Source organism: Dermacentor variabilis, chromosome 1 (genome assembly GCF_050947875.1).
Source record: "Dermacentor variabilis isolate Ectoservices chromosome 1, ASM5094787v1, whole genome shotgun sequence".
Lineage (NCBI taxonomy): Eukaryota > Metazoa > Arthropoda > Arachnida > Ixodida > Ixodidae > Dermacentor > Dermacentor variabilis.
This window is the reverse complement of record NC_134568.1, coordinates 277,170,512-277,196,244: the sequence shown is the minus strand read 5'-3', so window position 1 is coordinate 277,196,244 and position 25,733 is coordinate 277,170,512. Positions and strand designations below refer to the sequence as shown.

General features: G+C 43.2%; 1 protein-coding gene and 1 non-coding gene across 2 annotated transcripts in view; one reads left to right on the top strand and one right to left on the bottom strand.

The window, feature by feature from the left end:
- Nucleotides 1-4,347: 4,347 nt before the first annotated feature.
- On the top strand, nt 4,348-4,420 carry TRNAR-UCU (transfer RNA arginine (anticodon UCU)). Its single transcript has one exon. It is a non-coding gene; the product is annotated as a tRNA-Arg (tRNA).
- An 18,991-nt stretch (nt 4,421-23,411) lies between these two features.
- Not11 (CCR4-NOT transcription complex subunit 11) overlaps nt 23,412-25,733 on the bottom strand; it is a 32,325-nt gene continuing 30,003 nt past the window's right edge. The window contains exon 13 of the mRNA XM_075676246.1: nt 23,412-23,680. Coding sequence (XP_075532361.1) covers nt 23,543-23,680 — 138 coding nt within the window. The 3' untranslated portion in view covers nt 23,412-23,542. The remainder of the gene's footprint in view (nt 23,681-25,733) is intronic.

Sequence of the window (25,733 nt, the reverse complement as noted above, 5' to 3'; positions counted from 1 at the left end):
GTTTTCCTGGGTACCAAGCCATGTTGGAATATTGGGTAACGAACCAGCGGATAGATGCGCATCAATGGCAGCGTACAAAAACATTCAAAATACAGCACTTCCATGTAAAGACAGTGTCAGTGTGATTCGGAAGGCCTTGATATCAATATGGCTACGCGACTGGGACAATTGTTTAAGCAACAAGCTTCATCTAATTAAACCTGTAATTGGCGAGTGGAAATCATGCAGTCACCAGCAACGATTCTACGAGGTGATCTTGTGTTGACTTCGAATTGGACACACACATCTGACGCACAATTTCCTTCTCCGAAAAGAAAACCTGCCAACTTGCGAAAAATGCAATGAAGCTCTTACAGTCATGCACATCTTAATAACATGTCCACACATCGATACACTGAGACAGAGGTTTTTACACAGCCTGTATAATTTGCACATTCCATTACACCCTGCCCTATTACTAGCAGATGACCCCTCAGTGCCATTTCTTAACCTCTTCGACTTTTTAGAAAAAACTGGTTATTTACACCAACTATAATGTAATGCAGGTTTACCTGCCCTAACGCTCCGTTTTATTTTGTCTTGTGACTGGCGCAGCATGGCCTTAGTTGCCTTTGTGCCATTAAACCCAAACTAACTAACTAGAAGCTACATGGGCATTGTTATTTGTTTATTTTTTCTTTATTTACAACACATTGCTTGTTTACTTACAACATACTGCAGTCTTTGGCTGAAGACCAAGCAGGTGGGCAAGCAATACAAAAGCAAATAAAGACCCAAAAGTGTGATCCGCAAACTGCAGACAAGGTTTCTGCAGAAAGGCAGAGTGAAGATGTAACCAGTCAAGCTTCAGGTGCAGTAGCCAAAAGAACAGCACAACGCTGTAGGTATCGGATCAGATGTAAGAGTGGCAGCAGCATTCAAGCGTGGGCTAACACACATTCCTCAAAATCGGAAGCATCATGTGCAGTAAGTATATCAGCTGGCAAACCATTCCACTGTGAAGTAGTGCGCACAAAGAAAAAGATACTGAAAAGATTAGTGTGCGAGAAGAAACAAGAAAATTGTGGTGGTGTCTTTTTGGACGTGATAAACAGTTTTGTCAGTGCAGCTCGGGGGCAATGATAAGTTGTGGCCACAGTCATGCTCAACCAGTAATGCCATAAAAAGCTGCGCATTAATCCAATCTGCTTATTTCCAGCTTACTTTCGATAGTACTGTGGAAGCTATGAATTCTGCTTTGGCATAAAACTCTTGAAGACATGAAGTTGTCTCCTGTACATAAGAAAATGCATAAAATATGCAGAAGGTACGAAAGCACAAGACTGTTGAGTGACCACTTGTTTCTCAACACATAAACAAAGTGAGTGTGTCAGAAGAGCCTGTAGGAACCAGACCTGTAGTACCAACTGGGGAACCAAAAGTAACTTCTAATGTATGTGGAACTAACCTCTTGGTATTTACTAGCTGAAGTCAAATCAAGGTTAAAAAAATATTCCCATAGCCCTCAGCATACCTCTGCATGCTCAGCATACCTCTGAACTTACAGAATAGTCTTTATTTCTGAGTAATAATAAGAATAAACAGAACATATTATTGAGAACACAGTCTCGCTAGGAAATTCCTTGCCAACATGACCAAATTGTGGCTTTATATCAGCTACATGAAGTCTTGCATCTACCAAAGTTGGAGAACTGATTGTGGCAAGCACTTCTGTGTGCTCTGCTTTATTCTTTTTGATCAGGCATAATAGTTTCTTCTCAAAGCTGATTTTTGTGTGGAAGCTTTAAACAAAGAATGCTGTTAATGATGAAGGCATTGCTTTGCAGGTATCTTGTGGCTTTGTGGCACTACAATAAAAGAATGGAGGTGCACTGTCTAAAGTGTGCTGGGCTTTCATGAATGCTTAGTATTTTGATTATTCCCAAAGCCTGTATTGTGAATTTTCACCTCTTCCAGCAAAGTAATTTTTGCTCGCTACAAAAAGCTTGAGAGGTGGTGGCAGGTGTTGCACAGAGCATGAGGACCTTGCGAAATATCTGCCACTCCCTCTTTTGTGGCGGCTGATGAAGGAAATGATGCTCTTGTCATCACAACTTTTGCTATGGTGAACAGTGTTGCAGGTAAACTGAGATGCATTGAAAAGAAAAGCAATATGGACATTTTTAATAAATATGTGTCATTTGTGCACAATGTCATTATAAATCGCAACAGAAGTAGGAAGAAAAAGAACAGGGACCAGGTACATCCCTCTGCCAAGCAGGACGAGCTATGTAGTAGCAATTGTGCAAAACCTCAATCTGAATTAGAGGTGGTCCCCATCTACTTACAAGTAGGCCTGTGCAAACAGAGATGTTGCTTTTTGTTGAAGTTGCCAAGCACAGCATGCAACGTGTATAATTCTAATATAAGAAAACTGGCATTGCTGGAGAGGCCACATATGCTGACCAAAATGCCTATGTTTTAGTACTGTGTGCCTGCATCTGGTATGAAATATATCTTCGTTTGCATCAGTTAAAATTATATTGCCCGTGTCTTAATAGGCAACACTAAAGCTCTTATCCATTGTACCATACGTACATAAAGAGGAAACCAGTATGCTTGGGAAGCAAAGTGTTCCTGGGTAAAGTTTGATTTGACCCTTTGTGTTCAAAATTTTTCTTTCAAGGAATTCCAACTTGTTGCATACCTTTGATGAACTGCTTCATGTCTTGCCTGTGTAAAGGCCCTAGTCTACTTTAAATTCCAGTATTTTAGCATTTAAATGAATGTTGAAATCTTGCATCTTTAATGGGTCAATAAAGCTACATTCAATGGACTTGTTCTTTAAAACGATATATCAAATGGAGCAGTGTGCTTTCCATACATGGTCTCTGTCTCTGCTGTTTTGCTGGGGGCACATCTGATATTTTCTTACCGTTAGAAGATACTAGGCACACGAAGCATTTATTGGAATAGGATGGTGCAATGATATGAGCAGAGCGATTTGCAATGCAAATCTTGCAAGTTTACTAAGGAGCTATGGGATCCATATTATGTGTACTGTTTGACCTTATTTTGCAGTACTCTGCATAGGGAAACCGTGAGTGTATTATTAAATGAAGGAAAGGCCCACCTTAAGCATGCACTTAATCTCATGTTGTGCCATACGCCACATGGTTAACTTTATATGTTTTGCATACGCCTAGTTCATGTACTACTAGTTCACCCTTTACTGAGAGGCAAGTACCTTGAGCGTAACATCCTTCCAGCTAAATATCAAATCCATCAAAACCGCATTCGGCAAACCTTTAGGTCAAGGCTAGCGAGCAGCCCGCGCCAGCGTAGCTCTGGACCAATGGGCCCCACCCTTGGCTTATTTTCTCTTTTTCAGTGAAGCTTTCCACGCACGCACACATTCGGTAAATAAACTTTTCTGTTGAATGGGGCTAACAAAGCCTTGCGCAGCTTGCGCAAAGAAACCTATCGCGACCGAGACATTCGATCCGGATCGGGCTTGATTGCGATCAAAACTGCGCCGTGAGACACCCATATTAATAAAAGGGGGTGACACCGGCGTTTGATCGCAGAGCTCCTACAATCAACGGTTCGAGGAAATGTCGCGGACCCGTGCACTTGTTTAATTCGTACTGATTCTTTAAAACGTGATGCTGGATGATTGCCGCGTAGCTACCGAATTTTCTTCGACTTTAGCTTGCATACAAATGATACTAGCAACAACAGTACGAGTTCTGCGATCCTCGGACTTTCCGCGGGCACCGCCCCCGTCAGACAAACACGTAGTACGTACTCTGAATCACGCGCTTATGGTTTATGTGTCGTGCAGGCACCACCGCACGAGTCAGCGGCAATGGCTGTTTAGCGAGGGGGAAGGGGGAATAAAAAGATAAATCTGCAATCATATTTTGCTCAACTACTCTCAGTCTAGTGTGTGCAGTAACTACCCTTCTTCGTCCTCGTCTATTTTAGCGCTGTTTTGTCAAGTATGCACGTTCACCAACTAGCAGAAGTTTCTCTGCTACCTGTTTACTAAATGCGTTAGTAACAGACGCCGGCCGAACCACAGCCGCTTGACACATGAAAGAAAAAAAAAAAAAAAAAGCTTGAGCCTAATCATGCAGCGAAACGGAAGAACTGCGCACAATTCTTGTCCTGCATCGTCGGGATCGGCTACTCAGCAAACCGGCCGTCGCTTGTGGGCTGTACAGATCTGATTGAGGAGAAAGCGCCAACGCTCGCTGCACATACGTGCAAAAAGAAAGAAAAGAAAGAAAAAAAAGAAAAATGCGCGAGCGCATGCAAATTTCGAACAAAATTCGAATTATCTGATACTTTAATTTTGCTGACCTTGTCCCTGTAGCGCAGTGGATAGCGCGTTGGACTTCTAATCCAAAGGTCCCGGGTTCGAATCCCGGCAGGGATGCGCCAATGGTTTTTTATTTTAAATGAGGGAGGGGTGGGGGGGTTCGTTCTTTGCAGTCTTCCTGCCAGTTTTTATAGCCAGCAAAAGCCTGCTAGGTCAATGTGGTTGAAATTAAAATTTTGAAGTTTTGATGGCAGCAAGAGGTCCACTAAATATATCCCCTTGAGGTGCTGTGTCAACATTTGTCAACGCTGAATTCAAGTGCAGCTTATATAAAAAGTGAAACAAGAAAATCTGTTTGAAAGGTGCTGTTTAACATACCTTCATTTTGTCAATTGTGTAACAATGGCATGGCAGAAATGTTCTAGAAAAGTGTGGGAAATTGGATGTTGTGATGTTCTATGAAGTCAGCAGTAGGTGCCTCCATTCTTTGAAGGTGTCTCAGAAGAAATTCCAAGCGAAATGTTCATATTTAGTTATTAAAATAAGGTTCCGTGAATGCGAAATAATTGCTTTTATTTGTCTCGCAAGCGTAACAACGCCCACTGTTGCACATTTATGAATAACAGTGCCTCAAGTCACCTTCGCTAAGAGAGATGCAGTATCCGTCACTCGGAAATGATCAAAATTTCTCATTTTCCCAAGTATTTGTAAACATATGGAACCAAAAGAAGAAAGCTCAATAACGATACTATGCATCGAAGATATTTTTTCAAGAATTGTCTGATAGTCAGTTCGGTGATGTTCAGATGACAAATGGTATAGAGATTTGCTTGCAGTTTTGAAGGCATAGAATTGTTTAAAAAATTGTTTCATGCAGAATGGTGCTACAAGTATTGTGGTGCAGTGTGTTAAAAAATTTCCTAGAGCTCTGGGACCACACGACAAGCGTTGCCCAAAGTGTTATTCAAGAATAGCGCAGTGAAGTATGCGGCAATAGCTTCGGCCCTAATGACACTGAATGCAAATCTCAACCACTGCAAAAAGAAGTCAGTTTGCAGTACAATTGCTTCAGTGATTAAGTGGAGAAACTTCATGTCAGTCTTCACCGCATGAAATAGAAAAATGAAATGACTGTGAGGGTTATTTTTACATAGACTGCATTAAATGGCCGGAGTGTGTCAGCACACCAGAAGGGCTGCTAGGCAACGCATTGAATTCGCTGCTCAATGTGTAGCATTTTTGTCATGCATATATTGCCTAAAAATTACAGCTTTTACCAATTTTACACATGGTAAAGTGCAGTGTGCATATGTTACTTAATAAATTAACAATGAATGTGTCAAATATGACTTGCACCTCACACCCAGCAAAGCACGCTTGTGAAGAATTTGTTTATTGCATGCAATAAGAGGTGGGCAAATACAAACTTTCTCAAAGACATAGTATAAGCAGCGAATATCAGTCACACACGCACATACACTGGCTGTTTGTTTTTAACCATAACAGAATTTTTTAAAAGTTACTTGTGGCATATAGGACAAATGTACTCATTGATCTGGATTACTCGAAGATGTGGACATTACTTGAATTGGAAGTCAAAATACATAATTGTGTAATGAAGAAAATTTCACTAATCAACTTTCCAACAAATTACGTTGGTGCACATATTGCAATATATACAAATTGAAGCCACTGATTTCACAGGGCACATTCACTTCGAACAAATTTTGGAACTAGTCGTACTTCTGAGGTAAGCACTGTCAAACTTGCCATAAAAATACACTGTTGTTCCACTTAATTACTTTTTTAATTAACAAAACATATTTTTATGCACTGAAGCTCAAAAGTTACTGGAACACCAGTGTATTTCATCACAAATATGGTGTCATGTTCAGAATTTATTCCAAGTGGATATCACTTTAAAAGTCACTGGCTACAATTAAGGTAACATGTGGCACAAAGTAATTAGTTTAAAAGTTAATTAGCATTCTATTTAGCAAAATATTCACTTTTATTTCTTGCACAGGTAATATCTAAGGGTGTCTACCAACCGGGAAAACCGGGAATTCTCAGGGATCTTTAGCAATCTGGAAAAACTCAGGGAATTTGCCTCTATCAGGAAAAATTAGCTGTAATTTTATTGAAAGGGTCGAAAGTCGCGGTAATGCTGGCTCGAGTAACAGACATGCATCGTAAAGAATCGTCTTTGACGCGTTCGACCGACTTTCCGGATTCTCGATAATTTGGACGGCTTCGCGGCACCACCACTTACCCCACAGAGTCAATGTATCAGAACGTCTGAAATTTCGGACGCAAGAACTCTTTGCCGTCCGATTTTCCGGACGTTCTGCATGACCACAGGTCCAAAACGGCATTAATCAAAGCCACCACCGCTGCCATGTTGATTCGCCGCCTCGAACCAGCGCTATCGCACGCAGATCCGCTAGCAGCCGTAGCGACCACTGCGGCAACGTTACGCCTAGCTGCTTCGACGTTCGCTATTAAGCTTCTTGCCGTTCAGTGCCTTGTTTCTTCATTTCTCCGCTGTCAGCAATAATTTTGGCTTCGAAGCTCGGAAAGCACGGCGCATTCCATAATGCTGGTTCCTAAAAGTTAGTTTCGCCTCACTACGGTTGTGTGACGCGGTGAAGCATTAGCAGAAGTATTGCGGTAAAGCTTAAGCGTAGGAAGGGGCAATTGTCACGGGACACAGTCAGTGGCGTAGCTAGGTCGTCTGGCACCCGGGGCCCATAGGTCTTCTGCCACACCCCTCCCCGGGTGAAGCCGGCGGAAAGAGGGGTGTCTTCAGATGTATATTACACCCCCCCGCCCCACTGGCCCCTTGCACCCGGAGCCCACGCCCCCCCCCCCCCCCCCTGTTGCTACGAGGGGTGTCTTCACATGTATATGACACCCCCCCCCCCCCCCCCCCACTGGCCCCTTGCACCCGGGGCCCACGGCCCCCCGGCCCCCCCTGTTGCTACGCCACTGGACACAGTATGTATTCCTTAATTTTACACGCGTGCACCCGCCCTCTCCTGTCACAGTAGGAGCACCGCTATGCCTGATAAGTGTACTGACAGGCATTCAGAGCTTTTCCAGACGTGCCTGTGTCGATTTGAGCCCTTAAGAGCAGTAAAAGACACGCATTTATTTTTTCGTACTGCCTGATTTTTCGGAAGTTTTCGCGGCCCCTAGGGGGTCCGAAAAATTGGACGTTGACTGTGAACTGACCAAGAGTATGCTTCAAATGGTCCGTAGTGCGAACGCGCGACAAAAGGAGCACGAGGACAGAAAGGACCGACGCATTAAGGAATGAACGGGGAATGAAGTATGCGAGCGCTTCTTTGAAGGAGCCTGAGCTCAAAAAACACTCTTGGCTGACGCCAAGATGCAGGTGTCCCTCATACAAACCAAAATAAACTCTTTAAAGCAGTGAAACACAACACTGAGGCGTCGTGCGTGGACTGAGAGTATGTCAGGACAGTTGAGGTTGACTTACGAGATGTTGAGAGAGACTCTCGATTGTGGCAAAATTCGGGCCTCATACCACTGAGCTTGCAATCAGTTGGTATAAATAGCTCATATTCGAAAATATTTGCTTTTGTGTGCATCTCCTTTTTATTTGTATTTGAGAATGTCTGACTCAATTTGCAATTTCTTTCGAAGACATATTATTTGCTGTGCATCTTACTAACCTCTCCCTTCTATTCTTTTTTGAGTAACATAAACACTACTCCTTAGTATTCAAATTGGATTAAGTAGGTTCTTTTAACAAAATTTTTTCATATGCTTACTAAAAAGTGACAGCATCGGGCGATATGGTTCCAGCCAGTCTTGACATAAAACATAGTTCTGCATCACTCAGGGAATTTCACAAGGGCACTAGGGGAAAACCTGGAAAACTCAGGGAATTTGGAAATGTCAACTTGGTAGACACCCTGTATCTTCCTCCGAGAGTAATCTAGCTCAAGAAGTAGAATTGGGCTACACGTCACAGATGATTTTTTTTAAAATTCTGTTAACGTAAAGAAACACCCTTATTTGGAGTAGAAAAATTATCCTTGTACTGACTAGCGTAAAAAGCACAGCTAACTATTGGGGACAAGAGATAAGTTTTAAACACAAAATCACTCATTCTCATTAAAAAAACCTGCCAAACAGCCTATCATCATCTTTCTGTCATCATCATCATCTGTCTGGTTGCAAACAGGCTTTAAGGGAATGAATGGCTAGCTGTTGTATGACTAGCTTTCCAAAAACGCTAAATAAATGGTTGGGAAAAAAAGAATCTGAAGTTGAGAAAAATGAAAAAAAAAAAAAACTGCTGAAGAACTTGTGTACCGAGGCACATGCAAGGAAAGCATCACTGGTAGTAGCGTAATAAGATAAAATTGCTACATTACTAGACTGCCAAAAGAGTAAATCATAGACTACAAGCTAAAGTCACAAGTCGTCACAAGATAAGTAAAACAAGTTGCAAGATATATACATCTGGGTGTTTGCTGTACGTCATCATAAGGTATGCACTATAGGTTCACATATCCTTCATCGTTTTTCATAATATTTTACATCCAGCATATATTTCAAGTGAGTGGATGGATGCTCTCCAAGTATGCATGACATAGCTGATGATCTCATGTCCAACGTTCCTGTAGAGAGTTGTTGCATGGAGTCCAAACTCTGTAAACTTGGCAAAACTCACTGAGGAAACGAAAATCCTTTATCCATTTTGCAGCAGTATGCTTTTCACAATTCTGAAGATGCAAAAGAAGTTTGGTAAGTTCTAATGAACAAATATAATTGACTCCTGAAGCAACATATGTGGAAACTGGCTGACTGGCAGTATGGGTGAGGAAGTAAAGCTATTGCTTTTGAATTTATATACATGTTCTCTTCAGACAATATAGATATTTTATAAAAAAAAAAGTAATGTGCACCGCAAACATCGCGTTCTTGCAGACATTCCTAGGCAAGGCGGACATACTTTGCTGCTAATAATGAGAGGTTGAGAGGACTAATTAACAGAAATGCATTAACTATTTTATTAGTACCTTGGGGGCAGTTGGCTAAATGCCTAATTGAGAGGCAGTGACATTTTACTGACAGTTGAAGTAACTTTAAGTCCTCTCACCCATTTTATTGAAGGCTCAACCTTATGGCCAGCAGCAAGCCGCTCTGATGGTGAGGTGAAAGACAATCTGGCTAACGCTAGTTCCACGTTAGAAGGAACACTGTCAGTCAGCCCGAAGATGATGTAGCACTCTTTAAGGTTGACTAAGGCATGGAGTCGTCTTTTCTCGTCGGAATACTCCTTGATGGTGTATCCCCCTTTCAGCTGGTAGCGAATGAAAAGCTGGAAGGCATCTCTATTGGTCGTAGCAAAGCAGTCCTGCATGCCACGCTTGATGTCGTCCCATGGCTTGCTGTTGCCGAAGAACTCTGAACCGAAGAACCTGAACGTTACCCCTTCAATGTACTCGTTGACGCAACTGACACAATCGCGCTGCATCCTTGATGCTTCAGCCGCCTTCATCTCGAAAAGATGAAGTCACTTGTCACCGGCGATGTATTCTTGCGTTCCTTTGTTCCTTTGTTGAGCGCAGGGAGAGGCCTTCGTCCTGCAGTGGACGTAAAAATAGGCTGGTGGTAATGATGATGTTGATGTTGAGTGAAGGCTTCGGCATAGCCATGGCAGGTTGATGAAGTCGGTCCTGTCAACTTATGCAATATCAGAAGCAAGAGACGTGCCGTGGCTGAGACGCGATATACTTAGGGTCCTTTGCTTTTTTTTTAGTAAAACCTGATAACCACTTTTGGCACCCCGAACAAACAAAATCAGGTTAAACCCTATCTCTTGATCCACGAATTTTGCCCTTTTGAAAAGGATAATAATAAATGGAGGTGTTACAAAACTAATTATTGCTGCCTACCTTTTGCGAAGCATGTGGTCAGTATATATCGTATTATTATTAATATTAATATACAAATATAGTATTTGCCTAGTTCTCACTTTACACTCAAGAGAAAACCAGTGTATGTAAAGGTATAATATATTTAGTGCATGGCGGCCTTCAGTGAACGAAAGCTTGCAGCTTTTTTAATAGCCACATTTAAATGAATACAACAATGACGCATTACATTGCATTTCCTGCACATCGCACAATCTAAACAGCGGTAATGCACTAGAAAGCAGATAAACACAGTGCTGACATTATAGTGAGCATTGTGAACAGCAGTTGTGATGTTGAGACAATGTTTACCTAACTACTTTACGTTCAAAGAAGTGTGACGGCTTTGTCTAGTAGGTATTTCATTAATTTTGTTGCAAGTGAGTACGGATATTGGGACCCAGTAAAACAAGACGACAACAGACAAGGGCGAAAAGCAGACAGGCCCCGTCCTTCAGTATGGACACAGAAATGCTACCAATGTATAATATACTGTATCTCTGTCAACAAGAGCTCCTAATATTAAAAAGCATCACACCTCCTGTGAAGCACACCCTGGTGAACTACTACTTGCACTTTTTTCCCGCGTTAAATAACGGCTGAGAACAATGTAAAGAATGACCATTGCTAAACCTGTATCTATTCTATTTGTTGCTTTAACTAATGTGGTTTATTTAAAATGCAATAATAATGCCTGACAAGAAGGATTTGTAGAGATCAGTTCATTACATAATTTGTGAGGAGCTATCTTTGCCATATTAATGTTCGTGCTAATTTTTTTTTTCACACACACATATAATCAGAGCAACACTTGAATACAGTCAACCAAGAGAACAGGCTGGCATCAGGAAGGGATATTCTACAATGGATCACATCCATGTCGTCAATCAGGTAATTTAGAAATCTGCGGAGTACAATCTCTATATGGTTTTCATAGATTACGAAAAGTCATTTGATTTAGTAGAGATACCAGCAGTCATGGAGGCACTGTATAATAAAGGAGCAAAGGAGGCAGACGTGAATACCTTGGGAAATATCTACAAAATTTCTGCAGCTACCTTGTTTCTCCACAAGAAAAGTATAAAATTACCTATCAAGAAAGGGGTCATGCAAGGAGATACAATCTCTCCAATGATATTCACTGCATGCTAAGAAGAAGTATTCATGCTATTAAATTGGGAAGGCTTAGGAGTGAGGATCAATGTAGTTTATGAAGCCTGCTGGCTATTACAGCACTGCATACCGTATTTATTCGCGTATAACCCGCACCAAAATGTGAAAAAACGCGTTTAAAAAGTGGGGGTGCGGGTTATCTGCGAATTTTTTCCTTGGGAGGGGGGGGGGGGGTCGGCTTCACCGCAATGTGCGGCGGCCTCCCCGTGTAGTCCGCCATCCCCATCGTCATCGACGCTTGTCAAGCCGATGAAGGGCCAACGAAAGGCCAGCATTGTTGAGCCTCGCGTTAGGCGCTGTTTAGTGTACTTACCCCAGTTTGCACTGTTTGCCTGCTTTGTTTTGGCATCATGAGTGCGACTCGACGGCAGTGTTTCACAGCGAAAGAGAAGCTAAAGATTATAGCCGCTGCCGAAGAAATCGGCAACAGAGCTGCTGCAAGACAGCATGACGTCGACGAGTCGTGCATTCGCGACTGGAGGAAGAAAAAAAGAGAGTCTCGAAGCAACGAACCGGAACAGGCGAGCGTTTCGGGGTCCGAAGACTGGCGCGTACCCCCACCTCGAGACGCAGCTTGCGAAGTTCATTGAGGAGCAGAGAAGTCGTGGCCACGCTGTTTCGACTGAGATGGCGCAAATGGAAGCCCTGAAGTTGGCCCGGGAATTGAACATTCCACGTGAGTTTCGTGCAAGCCGTGGATGGCTTCAGCGCTTCATGCGAAGACATGGATTTTCTATGCGGCGGCGAACAACCATGTGCCAGCGGCTTCCTGAAGCCTACGAGGAAAAGTTGAACTTTCAACGATATGTGATCGCACTTCGGAAGGAGCACAGCTATTTGCTGTCTCAGGTGGGAAATGCTGATCAAACACCTGTGTACTTTGAGATGCCGATGGACACGACCATGGAAAAAAAGGGCTCCAAATCAGTCGGCGTGCTGACCGGCGGAAATGCCAAGCTGCGCTGCACAGTCATGCTATGCGCTTTGGCTGACGGCACGAAACTGCGCCCGTATGTGATTTTCAAACGCAAGACGCTACCTAGCATTCCACTGCCCCCAGGAATCGTTGTGCGTGCGGAAGAAAATTCGTGGATGAACAGTGGCCTAGTCGGTGACTGGCTTCGAGTAATCTGGGAGCGAAGACCAGGTGCCTTGCTGGCACGCCGGTCGATGCTCGTACTAGATTCCTTCAGAGGCCACTGCACTGATGCGGTGAAGGCTCGCCTTGCCGAGACCAGCACCGACCTCGTCATAATACCTGGCGGCATGACGTCCATGCTACAGCCACTCGACGTGTGCCTGAACAAGCCGTTCAAGGCACACGTGAAGCGGCTGTATGCCCAGTGGATGGCCGACGGCATGTACGCCCTCACACCGACGGGACGCGTGCGAAGGCCTGATATTCCATTGCTGTGCCAGTGGATCGTGGATGCGTGGAAAGCGATACCGGCCGATTTGGTGCGCAAAAGCTTTAAAAAATGTGCGATCAGTAATAGTCTGGATGGTTCCGAGGACGACTACGTCTTTGAGAGTGGCGATGAAGCCTCGGATGGCAGTAGTGAGAGCGGCGACGATTAAGAATCGGATAAGCAGTGACGTGGTGGCGGTCGTTTGAATAAATGTTCTGAAAACGAAATGATCACTGAGTGTGAGTTGCATCTTTCTAGCGCTCATTTTTTTTTTTTTCAGGTAAACGTGCGGGTTATACGCGAGTTCTTTTTTTTTTTTTTCCGCCGAGTTCAAAGTTAGGGGTGCGGGTTATACGCAGGGGCGGGTTATACGCGGGTAAATACGGTATATATGCTGCACACAAATGATGCAGTTTCACAAGGCAGCTTTGTTGAACGCAAGCTTTTAGCAACTGCTAAGCCACCCCTCAAGGCAGAACAGAAAATTGCCCCTAACATTTATCATACTGAAGACATTCTCAAGAACTCTGGAGGTACAATGTTTCACAAAGGAACTTGTAGCCTTGATGACCATGAAACCAGAGCATTCAAGCATATACCATTTCAGGTGAATTTAAATAACTGATGGATCATGCCAAATTTATAATAAAATTCAGATGCCTCTGAAATAAAGTGTGCAAACCAAAACTTGCAAATAGTGGCTCATCATCCACTGACAGCTGCCATTCTAAGATAGTCTGTTCATGTGCCAAACTAGTCGCACAAACTTTGTTAGTAGATGCATTTTTCAATCAACCCGGTGTGGCCAATCCCCCCTGTGGGTGTGAGCCACATTTTGAGGCAACAAGAACAACAACTGCACTGCACCCAGATATACAAGGTGTACTAACAGGACAAACTGAGCAGTGAACAAAAAACATGGTGTGTTCTCCACACATTAAAGTACTGGTGTAACCACATTGCTGGCAATGTTAACAAAGAATCAGAGCGTTAAATAAACACCATTTCAAGTAAGGTGTAACGAAAGAAATTATTCTGGAGTCTGATTTCTGAGAAAAACATGTTACGCTTATCTTATATTTTGTACCTAAATGTAATGTCATTCCCAACTGTACATCTGCTCAACTAAGCAGCTTCTGCTTTCAGTTATCCGGTGCACTACCATAAGCACAATAATAAAGCAATTAAAGGAACGGCATGCGTGACACATACAGTTCAACCCACTTATAACGATACCAGTTTTAACAATATATCGGTTATAACAATGAGAAGCTACTGCACCGTTGACTTTTGTATGTTTTCCATGGTGAAATAACCCGGTTACCACAATGCCCAGACGCTGCATTATCGGTTATAACTATGAAGTCTGGCTACTGGGTGTCCGAGCCAGAAGGTAGTGAAATGCGAAATCCTTGAAATGAAAAAAAAAAAAAAAAAAAAAAAAAACAGAAATTCGAGCCGCTGCACGATGGGCCGCTGTTCCAACAGCCGCCGCACATTCATTTTTTAGCCATCTCTGTGCAACTCTCTCTCGTCGGCCTTCCACCCCTCCGAACATGAATGGGCTGTGCCCATAGCTCTACGTCGCCCCACCCTCTGAAACACAAATGGACTGGGCCAACTGTGCTGCAAGCAGATTATTCGCATGTTGCTTGCCGGCTCCTAATTCAGTGCAATTCCGTGAACAGCTTAATCGCTCGCGTTCGTTTTTGTTGGTTGCTTCGAAGTCGTTCCTGGCCACGCGGTTTCTCAACTTCGCTTGACTCGCCACCGAAACTGAAGATGGCTGATCCGCCCGCTGATCATCGGCAAAGCACGACATTGCCGCTGAAAAGAAAGCGCACGGCTATAGATTTGGAAACTAAGTGCTTCTAACCGATGAGATGATCACCGTGAGCACGCTTGCATCGGATAGCGAGAGTGACGACGGCAGCGATAATGCGGTAGGGCAGGCTGCCTCAACATTGTCCTCACGGGAGGCCCGGCATGATTCAGTCCCTCCAGGGCTTCATTTTCATGAGGAACCTACCGCTGCACTACGTGGAGCGCTCGGATGCCTTGGAGAGGGATGTCAGCAAGCTTCGCGTAAAGCATGCATGGCTGACGGACATAGGCTTTCCTCGTGCAAGCCAGTGACAAGTACGTGGTCAGATGCTTGTGGCGACCTCTCCTAGCGTTTCTTCGGGATTTCTCAAGCTGACAGGCTGCCACGGCAGTCGTGTCTCAATGTTTAAAAGGCCCCTTTTGGGGCCACCAAAGTGATGCCTCGGCAGTGCTCACATATCGCTTGCCACCCGTGACACTTCTTTGCAGTTGTTATAGCAGCGCCATTCTTTAACGCCGACAGCCGCGGCTTGTTACGTGCGATCAGAGCACCCAGGAAACAGACGAGTGAACACAATCAGCAGCTGGGCTGAGAAAGGTGTTGGGGAGGGGCACTGGCCTCCCTGCCTATATAGTTTTCTCATATCAGCTCTGCCATCCCCCCATTTTGATTTTTTCGTGCAACCCGGTTATAACAATGGAATTTTCATGGCACTTGAATATTGTTATAAGTGGATTCGACTGCATGTACAGATATTTGTAGATCTGCTGTGTGGTACCACATTGGGCACCCAGTTTTAATGGGTTGTAGACATGGTGAGCCTGTCAAAAAAATGTTTTCCTTGCCTGAATCAAGTTAACAGATTTAAAGGCTGTCCCAAATGTTTATGTCGAATGTCAGCTAAGAACTCGTTCAGCAGAACCAATTCGCACCCAAGTGTTAATTCTCTCAGGAACTGGCGCACCTCTGTGCAACAGCCACGACTCTCCAGCAGCACACTCATTCAGAATAAGAGTCCTCACTTGCACCGGCCCCTCACGTTTGAGACTTCAAAAGTGCTGTTATGCATTACATTCGGACGGCAACGGCTTTTCATGATGTGCATAGGCAAAAACGATGGCGGCGTGTATAGAGCTAAAATGGCTTAATTAAACATAAGGCAAAAACGATGGCGGCGTGTATAGAGCTAAAATAGCTTAATTAAACATAAGGCAAAATCGTGTCAGCATATGTGTCCCAGCCGCGTTTGAGGCCAGATGTGTCAAAACCAGTGATATATGATGGTTTTATGCATTGCAATCTATGCAAACGACGCGACAGCGCGGTCGTTGCACCTATGCCTTACCGACGACAGGCGAGAGCCTTGCCGCTGAATGTGCCGACGCGTGTGCTGTAGAGACTGGGGACGGAATCGTTGTCGCCACTGTATACATTCATCCCGGAATGTCAAAGAAGGGCCTTGGAAGAATTTATGTTCAACACATTTGGGTGAATCCTCCTGGTGGACCCCAATCCCATCGTCATTGTGGGTGACTTTAACATCGGTGTGTCTCGTCCCAATGGAAAGTGGTTCTTGGCGTTTCTCTTGGAAAGGTTCAGTCTTCAATGTCAGACCAAGACCAATATCTCCACGATGCGCTGTTGGATGTGCGTAGACCTAAAGTTCGCTAAGAACATCTCCCATGCCAGTCTATCATAGCGACCATAAAGCCACGATTATTGTGGTCACTAGATAATGGTAAATACAAATAAACATAACGTGCATATGTCTTTCATATTGTTTTGTTTTATATTATTTATAGTTATATACAGCTCTGTTGGTCATCCACCTTCAAAGAGTGAAACAGCTCTGAATATTAAATAGTGAATTCTTAAGTTGACTACGATCTGAATAGCAAATACCATTCGATTAGACTATACAGGGTGTCTACCAAGTTGACATTTCCAAATTCCCTGAGTTTTCCAGGTTTTCCGTGAGTGCCTTTGCGAAATCCCTTGAGTGACACAGAACTTCGTTTTATGTAAAGACAGGTTGACACCATGTCGTCCGATGCTGCCACTCCCTAGTAAGCATGTTCAAAAATAAAAAACGACTTAATCCAGTTTGAATAGTAATGAGTAGTGTTTATTTTACTCAAAAAGAAAACAAAAGGGCAGAGTTAGTAAAATGCTTTGCAAATAAAATATCTTTAAAAAAAATGGTAAAACCCACTGCAAATCGAGTCGAACATTCTCAAATACGAATAAAAAGGAGATGCACATAGAAGCAAATATTTTCGAATGTGAGCTATTTCTATCAACTGATAGCAAGCTCACTGGTATGAGGCTTGAACTTTGTCACAAGTGAGATTTTCTCAAGATTTAGTAAGTCAACCTCAACTGTCCTGACATACTCTCAGCCTGCACACAAAGCCTCAGTGTTGCATTTTACTGCTTTGAAGAGTTTATTTTGGTTTGGATGAGGGACACCTGCATGTCGGCGTCAGCCAACGCTTTGCTTTTTGAGCTCAAGCTCCTTCAAAGAAGCGGCGGCACGCTTCCTTTCCCATTCACTCCTCAATGCGTAAGTCATCTCTATTCTTGTCCTTGTTCTGCCGCGCATTCACCCCGTGGACCATTTAAAGCATTCTCTTAGTCACTTGTACAGCCAACGTCCAATTTTTCGGACTCCTTAGGGGCTGCAAAAACGTTCGAAAAAATGAATGCATGCCTTTTACTGCCCTTAAAGGCTCAAATCACCACATGCACATAATAAAAAGCTCTGAAGGCCTGCTAGTACACATATTAGGTATATAGGTGCTCGTACTGTGACAGGAGATGGCAGGTGCATGCGTGTATAATTAAGGAATACATACTGTGTCCAGTGACAATTGCCCCTTCCCACGCTTATTATACATCACCGCAATACTTTCACGTATGCTTCATTGTGTAACACTGCCATACTGAGGCAAAGCTGACTTTCGGAAACCGGCATTATGCAACGTGTTGTGCTTTGCAAGCTTCGAAGCCAATCGCGAGTACCACAAAGGCGGAGTCGGTACCATTGCTCACAGCGGCCTTTCAATGAAAAGTCTTTCAATGAGAAGTCTTTCAATGAAAAATACGGCATAGAACGGCAAGAAGCTTAATAGCGAACATCGAAGCAGCTAGGCCTAGCGTTGCCACGGTGGTGGCTACAGCTGCCAGCGAATCTGCGTGTGAGAGAGCCGGTTCAAGCTAGGCAGCAAGGTAATCAAAATGGTGGCAGTGGTGGTGGCTTTAATTAATGCCGTTTCGGACCTGTGGTCACAGCAAAAAGCCAGAAAAATCGGACGGCGAAGGGTTCTTGCGTCCGAAATTTCAGACATTCACCTCCAGTGACTGTATGGAGTATGTGGTAGTGCTGCGATGCCATCCAAATTATCGGGCGTCCTGAAAGTCAGTCGTTGACAACTCCTCCAGTGGACGACGCGGTGTCAAGGAGGACTCGTTACCGATTACTCTGTTATTCGAGCCAGCATCACCGCGACTTTCGTTCCCTTTCAACAAAATAAGTGCTCATTTTCCCTGATAGAAGCACACATTCCCTGGGTATTCCCTGAGTATTTCTAAACTATTCAAAATCCCTGAGAATTCCCGGTTTTCCCGGTTGGTAGACACCCTGAATATATGTTCCTCCTTCATTTCGCCTGCTGGCACGTTGACGGAGATCGCCAGACAAGCCACGGAGATTACATTGGTAAATGCTTCCCAGTCTCCCTGATTCGGTCAGAGTACACAGGCAATATATTTTCCTCAGCTCTGTTGCTCATATTAACATCCAATAACTGCCTTGATTCCTTTTCTCAAAAAGTCGTTTGATTCACCTGGGGCTGGCGCAGCTTTTAAAAGAAACACACTTATTCCGGTTGGGAGTTTTCACTTTTTCAATCAGTGCATTCAGAATACTTGATAATTTTTCTCTTACATATATGTAGTGGATATATATATATATGTCTATCTACCCTTAGATTTACCCAGAAATGCATTGGTCATCTGCATCTCTTTGCACCACGCAGTTGACAAACATGGTTCATTTCACCATAATACTGTTTTCTTTGATCATTGTCCCTGATCAATATTCCATCAACAAGAAGCACGCGTAAATGACACAATGTCAACAAAGTTTTGTTACGTAGCTACATGTTGCACATAGGCAGCTTCTGTGGCAAAAGTTAAGTGTTACTTTTAGAAAACAATGTAAATATAGCAGTTCACCTGGCTAAAACTAGAACGGGTACCGGCCAACAAGAGTCGTGGGTGCACCAAAGCAAGTAAAACCATAAAAATTTTACTGCAGAGACTTTCTGCAAGAAAAACTGGGCGTCCGCCCAGTTTTTCCCCAGTCCCAGTCTGCCCAGCATCCGCGCAATGAACGTGCACTCGCTAGCAGACGATGCACTTGTTAACGACAGCAGAAGTGAAGACGCCATGCCTCAAATATATATAAGTTGCTAAAAGGTGTCAGTATAAATTTGCAGTTGAAATAAAGCACCATTATAAAAGCGTACGCGCAGAATTGGTCTCAGCGCCCGCAGCGAAATTGCATTGAATATGCCCCAAAGCGCGTCTCTGCCCCAATCCAGTTCGCTCGCAGTGCCCTCGCACAATTCTTCCACACGCGGCACCTCAGCGGGAGAACGCTGTACGGCCCACTCGACCATTGTATAGTACACTCTATAGAAAACTCAACAAAAATAAGCATCTTCATAGACCCGCAGTGGTTGCTTAGTGGCTTTGGTGTTGTGCTGCTAGCACGAGGTGGCGGGATTGAATTCTGGCCACGGTGGCCGCATTTCCATGGGGGTGAAATGCAAAAACACCCGTGTACTTAAATTTAGGAGTATGTTAAAGAACCCCAGGTGGTCAAAATTATCCTGGAGCCCCCCACTACGGCGTGCCTCACAATCAGATAGTGGTTTTGGTACGTAAAACCTCAAAATATAATTTTTAATCTTCATAGGAACACAGCACTGCTATAGAGGCACTTACCCTGGGTTTTAATTAAGGGGAAATGTGAACCGAGGAGCCACATTAAAGAAACTTAGATTTTATTTATGAAGTTGCGCTTTATCATTCTATTTTCATATGTAAGAAATTTAGGATTTCCTCCAACCAGAAGGCTGCAAGAAATGATTCTAATCGAGGCATGGTAGTTGTATGGGCTTTATTTTTCCATTCATGCATAACTGATGAGGTTCACAACCACAAGTTTTGCACAGATGAGCTTTTTTCATTTAAGCAAATTGAGTGCTAGCCATGGCTGAGCCAGCACCACCTCATTCTTATATTTTCACATGTACTCGGGTGAAGGCAATGCTTCCAACATATCCTCCTGAGGCCGAGTAATGGAGCATTTCTCCAATATATTGGACATTAGAAGGCTGGGTGCAGCGGCCAGAGAAAGGCTGCTGACATGACGGAAAGCCGTTTTTTGGATTGTTCTGGAACCTGTGCTGCCATCTGGGGAATAGGATCGACGTGCACTTGTTTCACGCCAAAGCAGGAGCTTTCAAACTAGCAGAATTCAGGGTGAGCTTCTCTTATGGCACTGACCACAAAAGTAAGTAAATTTAGGAGTACTTACATATTCAACAATATGTTCTTATAGGGACCCTGAGATGATTTTGACAATTTTCTACAAACGTACTTGTGGTATCCGTAACTTCTGGTTTCGGTTTTGGGTCTTTACATCAGGGCACCACTCAGCGCGTTACAGATACCACAGTACTGAGTCATTAGAGTAGGTCCTTCTGATCATTAATTGACACATCTAAGTGCTCTGCGTAAAGCGTGTAATTTATTATAAGGTTTTAAAAATGCACATCGCTGCCGATCGCAGCACACTGCTTGGCGGAATATTAAGCCGCCCCTACCCATATGACGGAAATCGCCCATGTGACGTCAGTGGGGCGAGCTATCCGATCGGCTGACCAGAGCGCGTGATCGATAATTTTTCCAACTTTATGGTAAACAAATGATGTTTGTAATAGTTGGAATGTTAGTTAATTTGTTTTTATAAAAAGAAAGTAACATAAAGAGAATGCACAACAACAATTTTTCAGTACACTTAAGCACTTCTGGCACACAGCAAGTGTCGTCTGCTTGTGTTACAACGTGCTCCGTCTTCGACAAGAGCTCCACAGTCAGTGTCGGTCTGTCTTTTCGCGAGTGCTATGATTCGACTTTGTTGCATTGTGGACTGCAAACCTAGCGACTGGCAATATGTCAAGCTGCGACATCGTGTCCTTCTGCAAGCCAGTAGACCAGCGGACTGGCTGCAGCGCATTGGACAGCCGCTATCCGATGGGCGCCAGGATTTGCGCGATTGCGGCCGTCACTTTACACCGGAAGATTACTAACGCAATAGCGTTTCGTGAGTCCGGTATTAGGGTAAATGGAAGCGCAAGGGGACGGGGGCCTGGCCGTGTCTCCTTGCGTGTCGTTTCAGGGGATCAACAGAAGCGCAAATGTGAATGGCCTGCATGGTGCAGTCACCTGGTGGCATATAGCTCAACCTTACACAGTAGCAGTAACAAAATGTATTCTTCTTTGCTGCTGGTGTAAACTTTTCACACAAGTGTAATCGTTAACACATTGTTTTGTAAATGTTTAAAATGTTTTACACTTGGTTAGAGCAATATTAGCTCTTTCTTTGGCTGGTTAAGCTCTGCGCCAACGGGTGGCTGGACCGTGAAGACCGATCAGGCAGCTCACGTACATCTACTCTAAAGTTCCTTCATCAGCTTGAGTTTATGCCTCCACCGTTCTGTTGAAACGTTCGGCTAGTGTGTGATTACCGGAATACCAGACACGTTCGGCGCTACGACAGAATGCTCGCAACACATGCTGTTTCAATAGCTCTCGCTTGGGGTAGACAGCCGAGCGGCTAGGGGAGAGGTCTCGGGCGGGTGGGGGCGGGCTCCAAAACAACCGGAAGTGGACGATGTGACGTCGCATCGTGACGCAGAACAAGTGAAGGCGGAGCTTAGCCCCGATCGCTTGGCGAACAAGTTGAGGAGGAAAAGCATGGTTAGGGAGGAGGGTAACTTGTAATCGCTTGTAGCTCCATTAATATGTAACACTTCACTTAAATTGTGGTGCGAATGTTCTACTTAAGCTGTACCCTACGCGTCTACAAAATTTATCCGAACGGTTTCAGGGGCCCTTTAATATTGAAGAGAATATTGTAAAATTTCTAAACAAGGTGAAATAATTTTGCATGGGCTGAGCATGGTAAAAATTATTTACCTGTACGTGCACATAACGCTGTTTGCAACTGAAGGTCTGGTTAATTGTGGAGCTTGTAGATAACTTATTTTAGTTACCTGGTGCACCACAACCAGGACAGTAATAAAACAAGATACAGCACCTGACCAGATGCATGTTGAGTATTATGTTCATTGACGGATATACAAGCAAATATGACACACCACAGCTCCCTGCACATTATTTTAATGATATGTAAACATGGCGAGACTGGCCAAATAATAAATTGCTTTGCCTAAATCACGACAACAGATTCATAGATTGCCTAGAAGCAAGGCATTCTTATTGCATGACAGGAAATTATTGATCAGCAGTAATCTGACACGTGTTTGCTCAGGAATTGATGCCCTTCTGAAACAACCACAGCTCTCCTGTAGCACAAACATTTGAAAAAGTCCTCACTTGCATTGGTCTTTCTTCCCTGTGACTTCAACAAGTACTTTTATCACTCATATTAAAAAGGAATGAATGTTAGATGATTTTAAACACTGAATTCTCAAATCAAATTGGCAAGGCTAATCAATTTGCATTTGAAATTTCGAATATTTGCATGCGCCCCTATTAAAAATGTATTCAGAAGTTGAAGATTAAATTCTATATTCTGCATGTTTAATCTAGTTGGCTTTATCATTATTTAAAGTGTATCTCCCCTCCTCCCTAAACTCCATCTCGGCCCCCCCCCCCCCCCCCAAAATAAAGTTTATACTACTACCAGTGAGGAGCCTCTCCTCTTAACAATTCCAATTGATTATGCACAATACGTGGAAACAAGGCAGTTTATTTTTTGTTCATTAGGCATACAACTTACAAAACTCTTTTCACATGTAGTTAGTACCACACCAGATATCAGAAAGCTAACATGTGAAAAGAGACAACACATAGCACTAACTGTTTGATTCTCAAAATAAGCAACAAAAACTCTTTTAAAGAGGCAAAGCAGCATCTAAAGCATGCTTACTAGGACGACAAATATGCATTATTTTTCATGTGAAATTACTGGTTGTATGCTCACACAACCCATGCCTTTAAAGCCAATAAATATTTATTGTATGCATTCATTACAGTAGTGCTTCTTTATTGCCACCTTGTCAAATGAAGGGTGGCAGCCGTACATGCCACAATGTATTGCCAAATTGCTGCCAGTCTTCGTTTTGAAAATTGTTGCCTTACTCATGATGCTCGTCATTAATGCCAGCATCCTGTATGCTCCACGTGTTCCACAAGAAAGCAGTACTTCATATGTGACACCTGTGTGGCACTCCATAAATTGTCCAGCACAGTTCTTCATGCACACTGCCTGTTCCCGATTGTGCCTGCCCCGAACACAGTTCACAAAGCTTGAGGCACATTGATCACACAACTAGCCCGAAGCTACACACTTCCAGAGTTCCATTAAATTCACTCATCAAATACAGGCAAGTGCTATACTGAAGCACTTGCCCGGTTAATGTAACAACACAAAATGCAAGAAACTGAAGTAATTTATTTTCAAAAAACAATTCATTGCAGCATAAAAGTAACAAAAATCTTCAGTGACTTTTTAACAAGACCTTATTTCACAGAATTGCTCAGCTTACCAGAGTAATCCACAGAGCTATTTCGTACTTGTTTGAGATGGTGATGACGGTCCTTGCTCTGCAGTATCAAGCTGCTTGAGAAGACGAAATAAAGCAGCTGCTTCCCTGATTCGGCTGAACTCTATGCAAAAGGCCTGAACTTCAATGAAGAGATCCTACAGAAAAGAGGCAGGTTTCAAACATCTAGCATGTTTGCATGAGACACTGCAGTGTCTAAAACAGCTACAACATAATGTAGTGGAAACGTCACGCATGTAAATTAGAAAAAGTCATTTGAAAATGCCCACAACAGAGATCCATGTGTTTGTTCAACGTGATTCAGAAACTAGTAATCTATCAAAATAGCAAATCCAAAAATTTTTCATTCACACTAGCAACCTTGTAAATTTGAATAATTCATGCCAAAGCACTGAACTTCAAGGTAGAAATTATACAAAAAGGATGAAGTGGTTACTAAAACAACTAGTGTGTTTTCATTATCTAATTCACCCGCTGCAGTGGTTCAATGGTCTGCTACAAAGCAGAAGGTTGTGAGATTAAATCTGGTGGTGGCTGCATCACTCATGTACAGAAAAGCACAATTGCATGTTCTCGGTAGGCACGATTTCTCCGAAAATATAGTTTTTCTTGTATGTCTTTCTAAAATCCAGTTCAAAGGCTCAAGTGTACTCATTCACATATATGTCGGAACACCCCAAGGTGGTCAAAATTAATCCTGAGTCCACCTGTACAATATGCAGGCAAACCATGCTTTGTTTAAAACTTTGTAGTGTCCAATGAGACACTAAATAGAAACACCGTATGGTTAAGCTGCGTAGGTAAATTACACTGCAGCACTATTTATTTGTAAAACTAAAGAAGAAAAGAAAGCAGCAGAACTTTAGTCATTTTTTTGCTAGTAACCAATATCTTGCCAGAAAATAAATGAGAGTGTAATCTTGAAAGGATACTTCACCCATCTAACCTAGTTTAGTGTAGCTCTTGAGTGTCCATTTAACACAAAAATGACATAGTAGTGGTACTACCATAAATGAAAGGCGAAATGGAGACGGAATGCAAAAGTGCTTGTTTACCTTGGCTCAGCTGCACAATAAAGAACCCCAGGTAGCCAAAACTTATCAGAACATCACAACGTCCCTCGCCAACACAGTGTAGCTTAGGATCTTAAGCATACAAATTTATTGTCTCATTCTAGAAACTGCAGTAAGGTTAAACAGCTGTTTTCACTGACTTAATTAAGGGAAAATGAGATATCCACCCAATCGTAGCAATTGCTACAAAGGAAACCCATATGGATTCCTTGAAAAAAAAAGGTCTTGCAGTTGAAAAAAAATTTGTCCTGGTCCGAGACTTGAACCCGGGACCACCGCCTTTCCGAGACAGCTGCTCTACCATATGAGCTAACCAGGCAGCTAACAGATGGCAGGGCGAAGTCAACTTTATTAACAACTCGAAGCAAAGGCAAGAGTTTGAAGTAATAGTTCTGTGGAAACCCGCAATGTGGAGAGAAGTAGAGAGAGAAGTTGGGTTTCCTTTGTAGCAATTGCTACGGTTTGGTAAATGTCTCATTTTCCTTTAATTAATGACTTCTCTCCACCTTGTTGGTTTCCACAGAACTATTATGTTTCACTGACTTGTTTTTCAAAGTTTTAAAATAAGCTCTCTAGTACTTCTGTTAACTCTTTGATAAACTGAAGCAGATTAAAGATATTTTAGTTCTCTACTGATTCAGTGTTTTTTCATTAAGCTAAATTTTGGTACAAGAACAGGGCCAGTATTCAGAAAGCTTATCATATGTAAGTGCATTTTCTTACTGCCAGCACCTACCAGACAGGTTCCAGCCACTCTTGAAGACGGTGTATGTATGTGATCCGTCTTATATCTGTAGCGGCCGTTTGTCACTTCGCAATGCCTTGCCGGGGTGGTCATTGCCCCCTTGCTCCAGAAATCCAGTTTACCTCGCCATGGGGGGTCATTGCTCCCTGCTCTTTCTTGGAACCGAGGTGACTGCCCAATTGGGGTGCCACCACAGCCACTAAGCAAACCTGCTTTTACTTTGAATAAAGCCAGTCGACTCTACATTCTCAAGCTGTCAAAACGCGTATTCCTTGCCTCCGCCAAACCGAGCTCCCAGCACATCTTTAATTGGTCCTTCATTTTATGTGCCCTCTCCTTGACAACTCATCTGCTAACTACTATTCCTAAGTT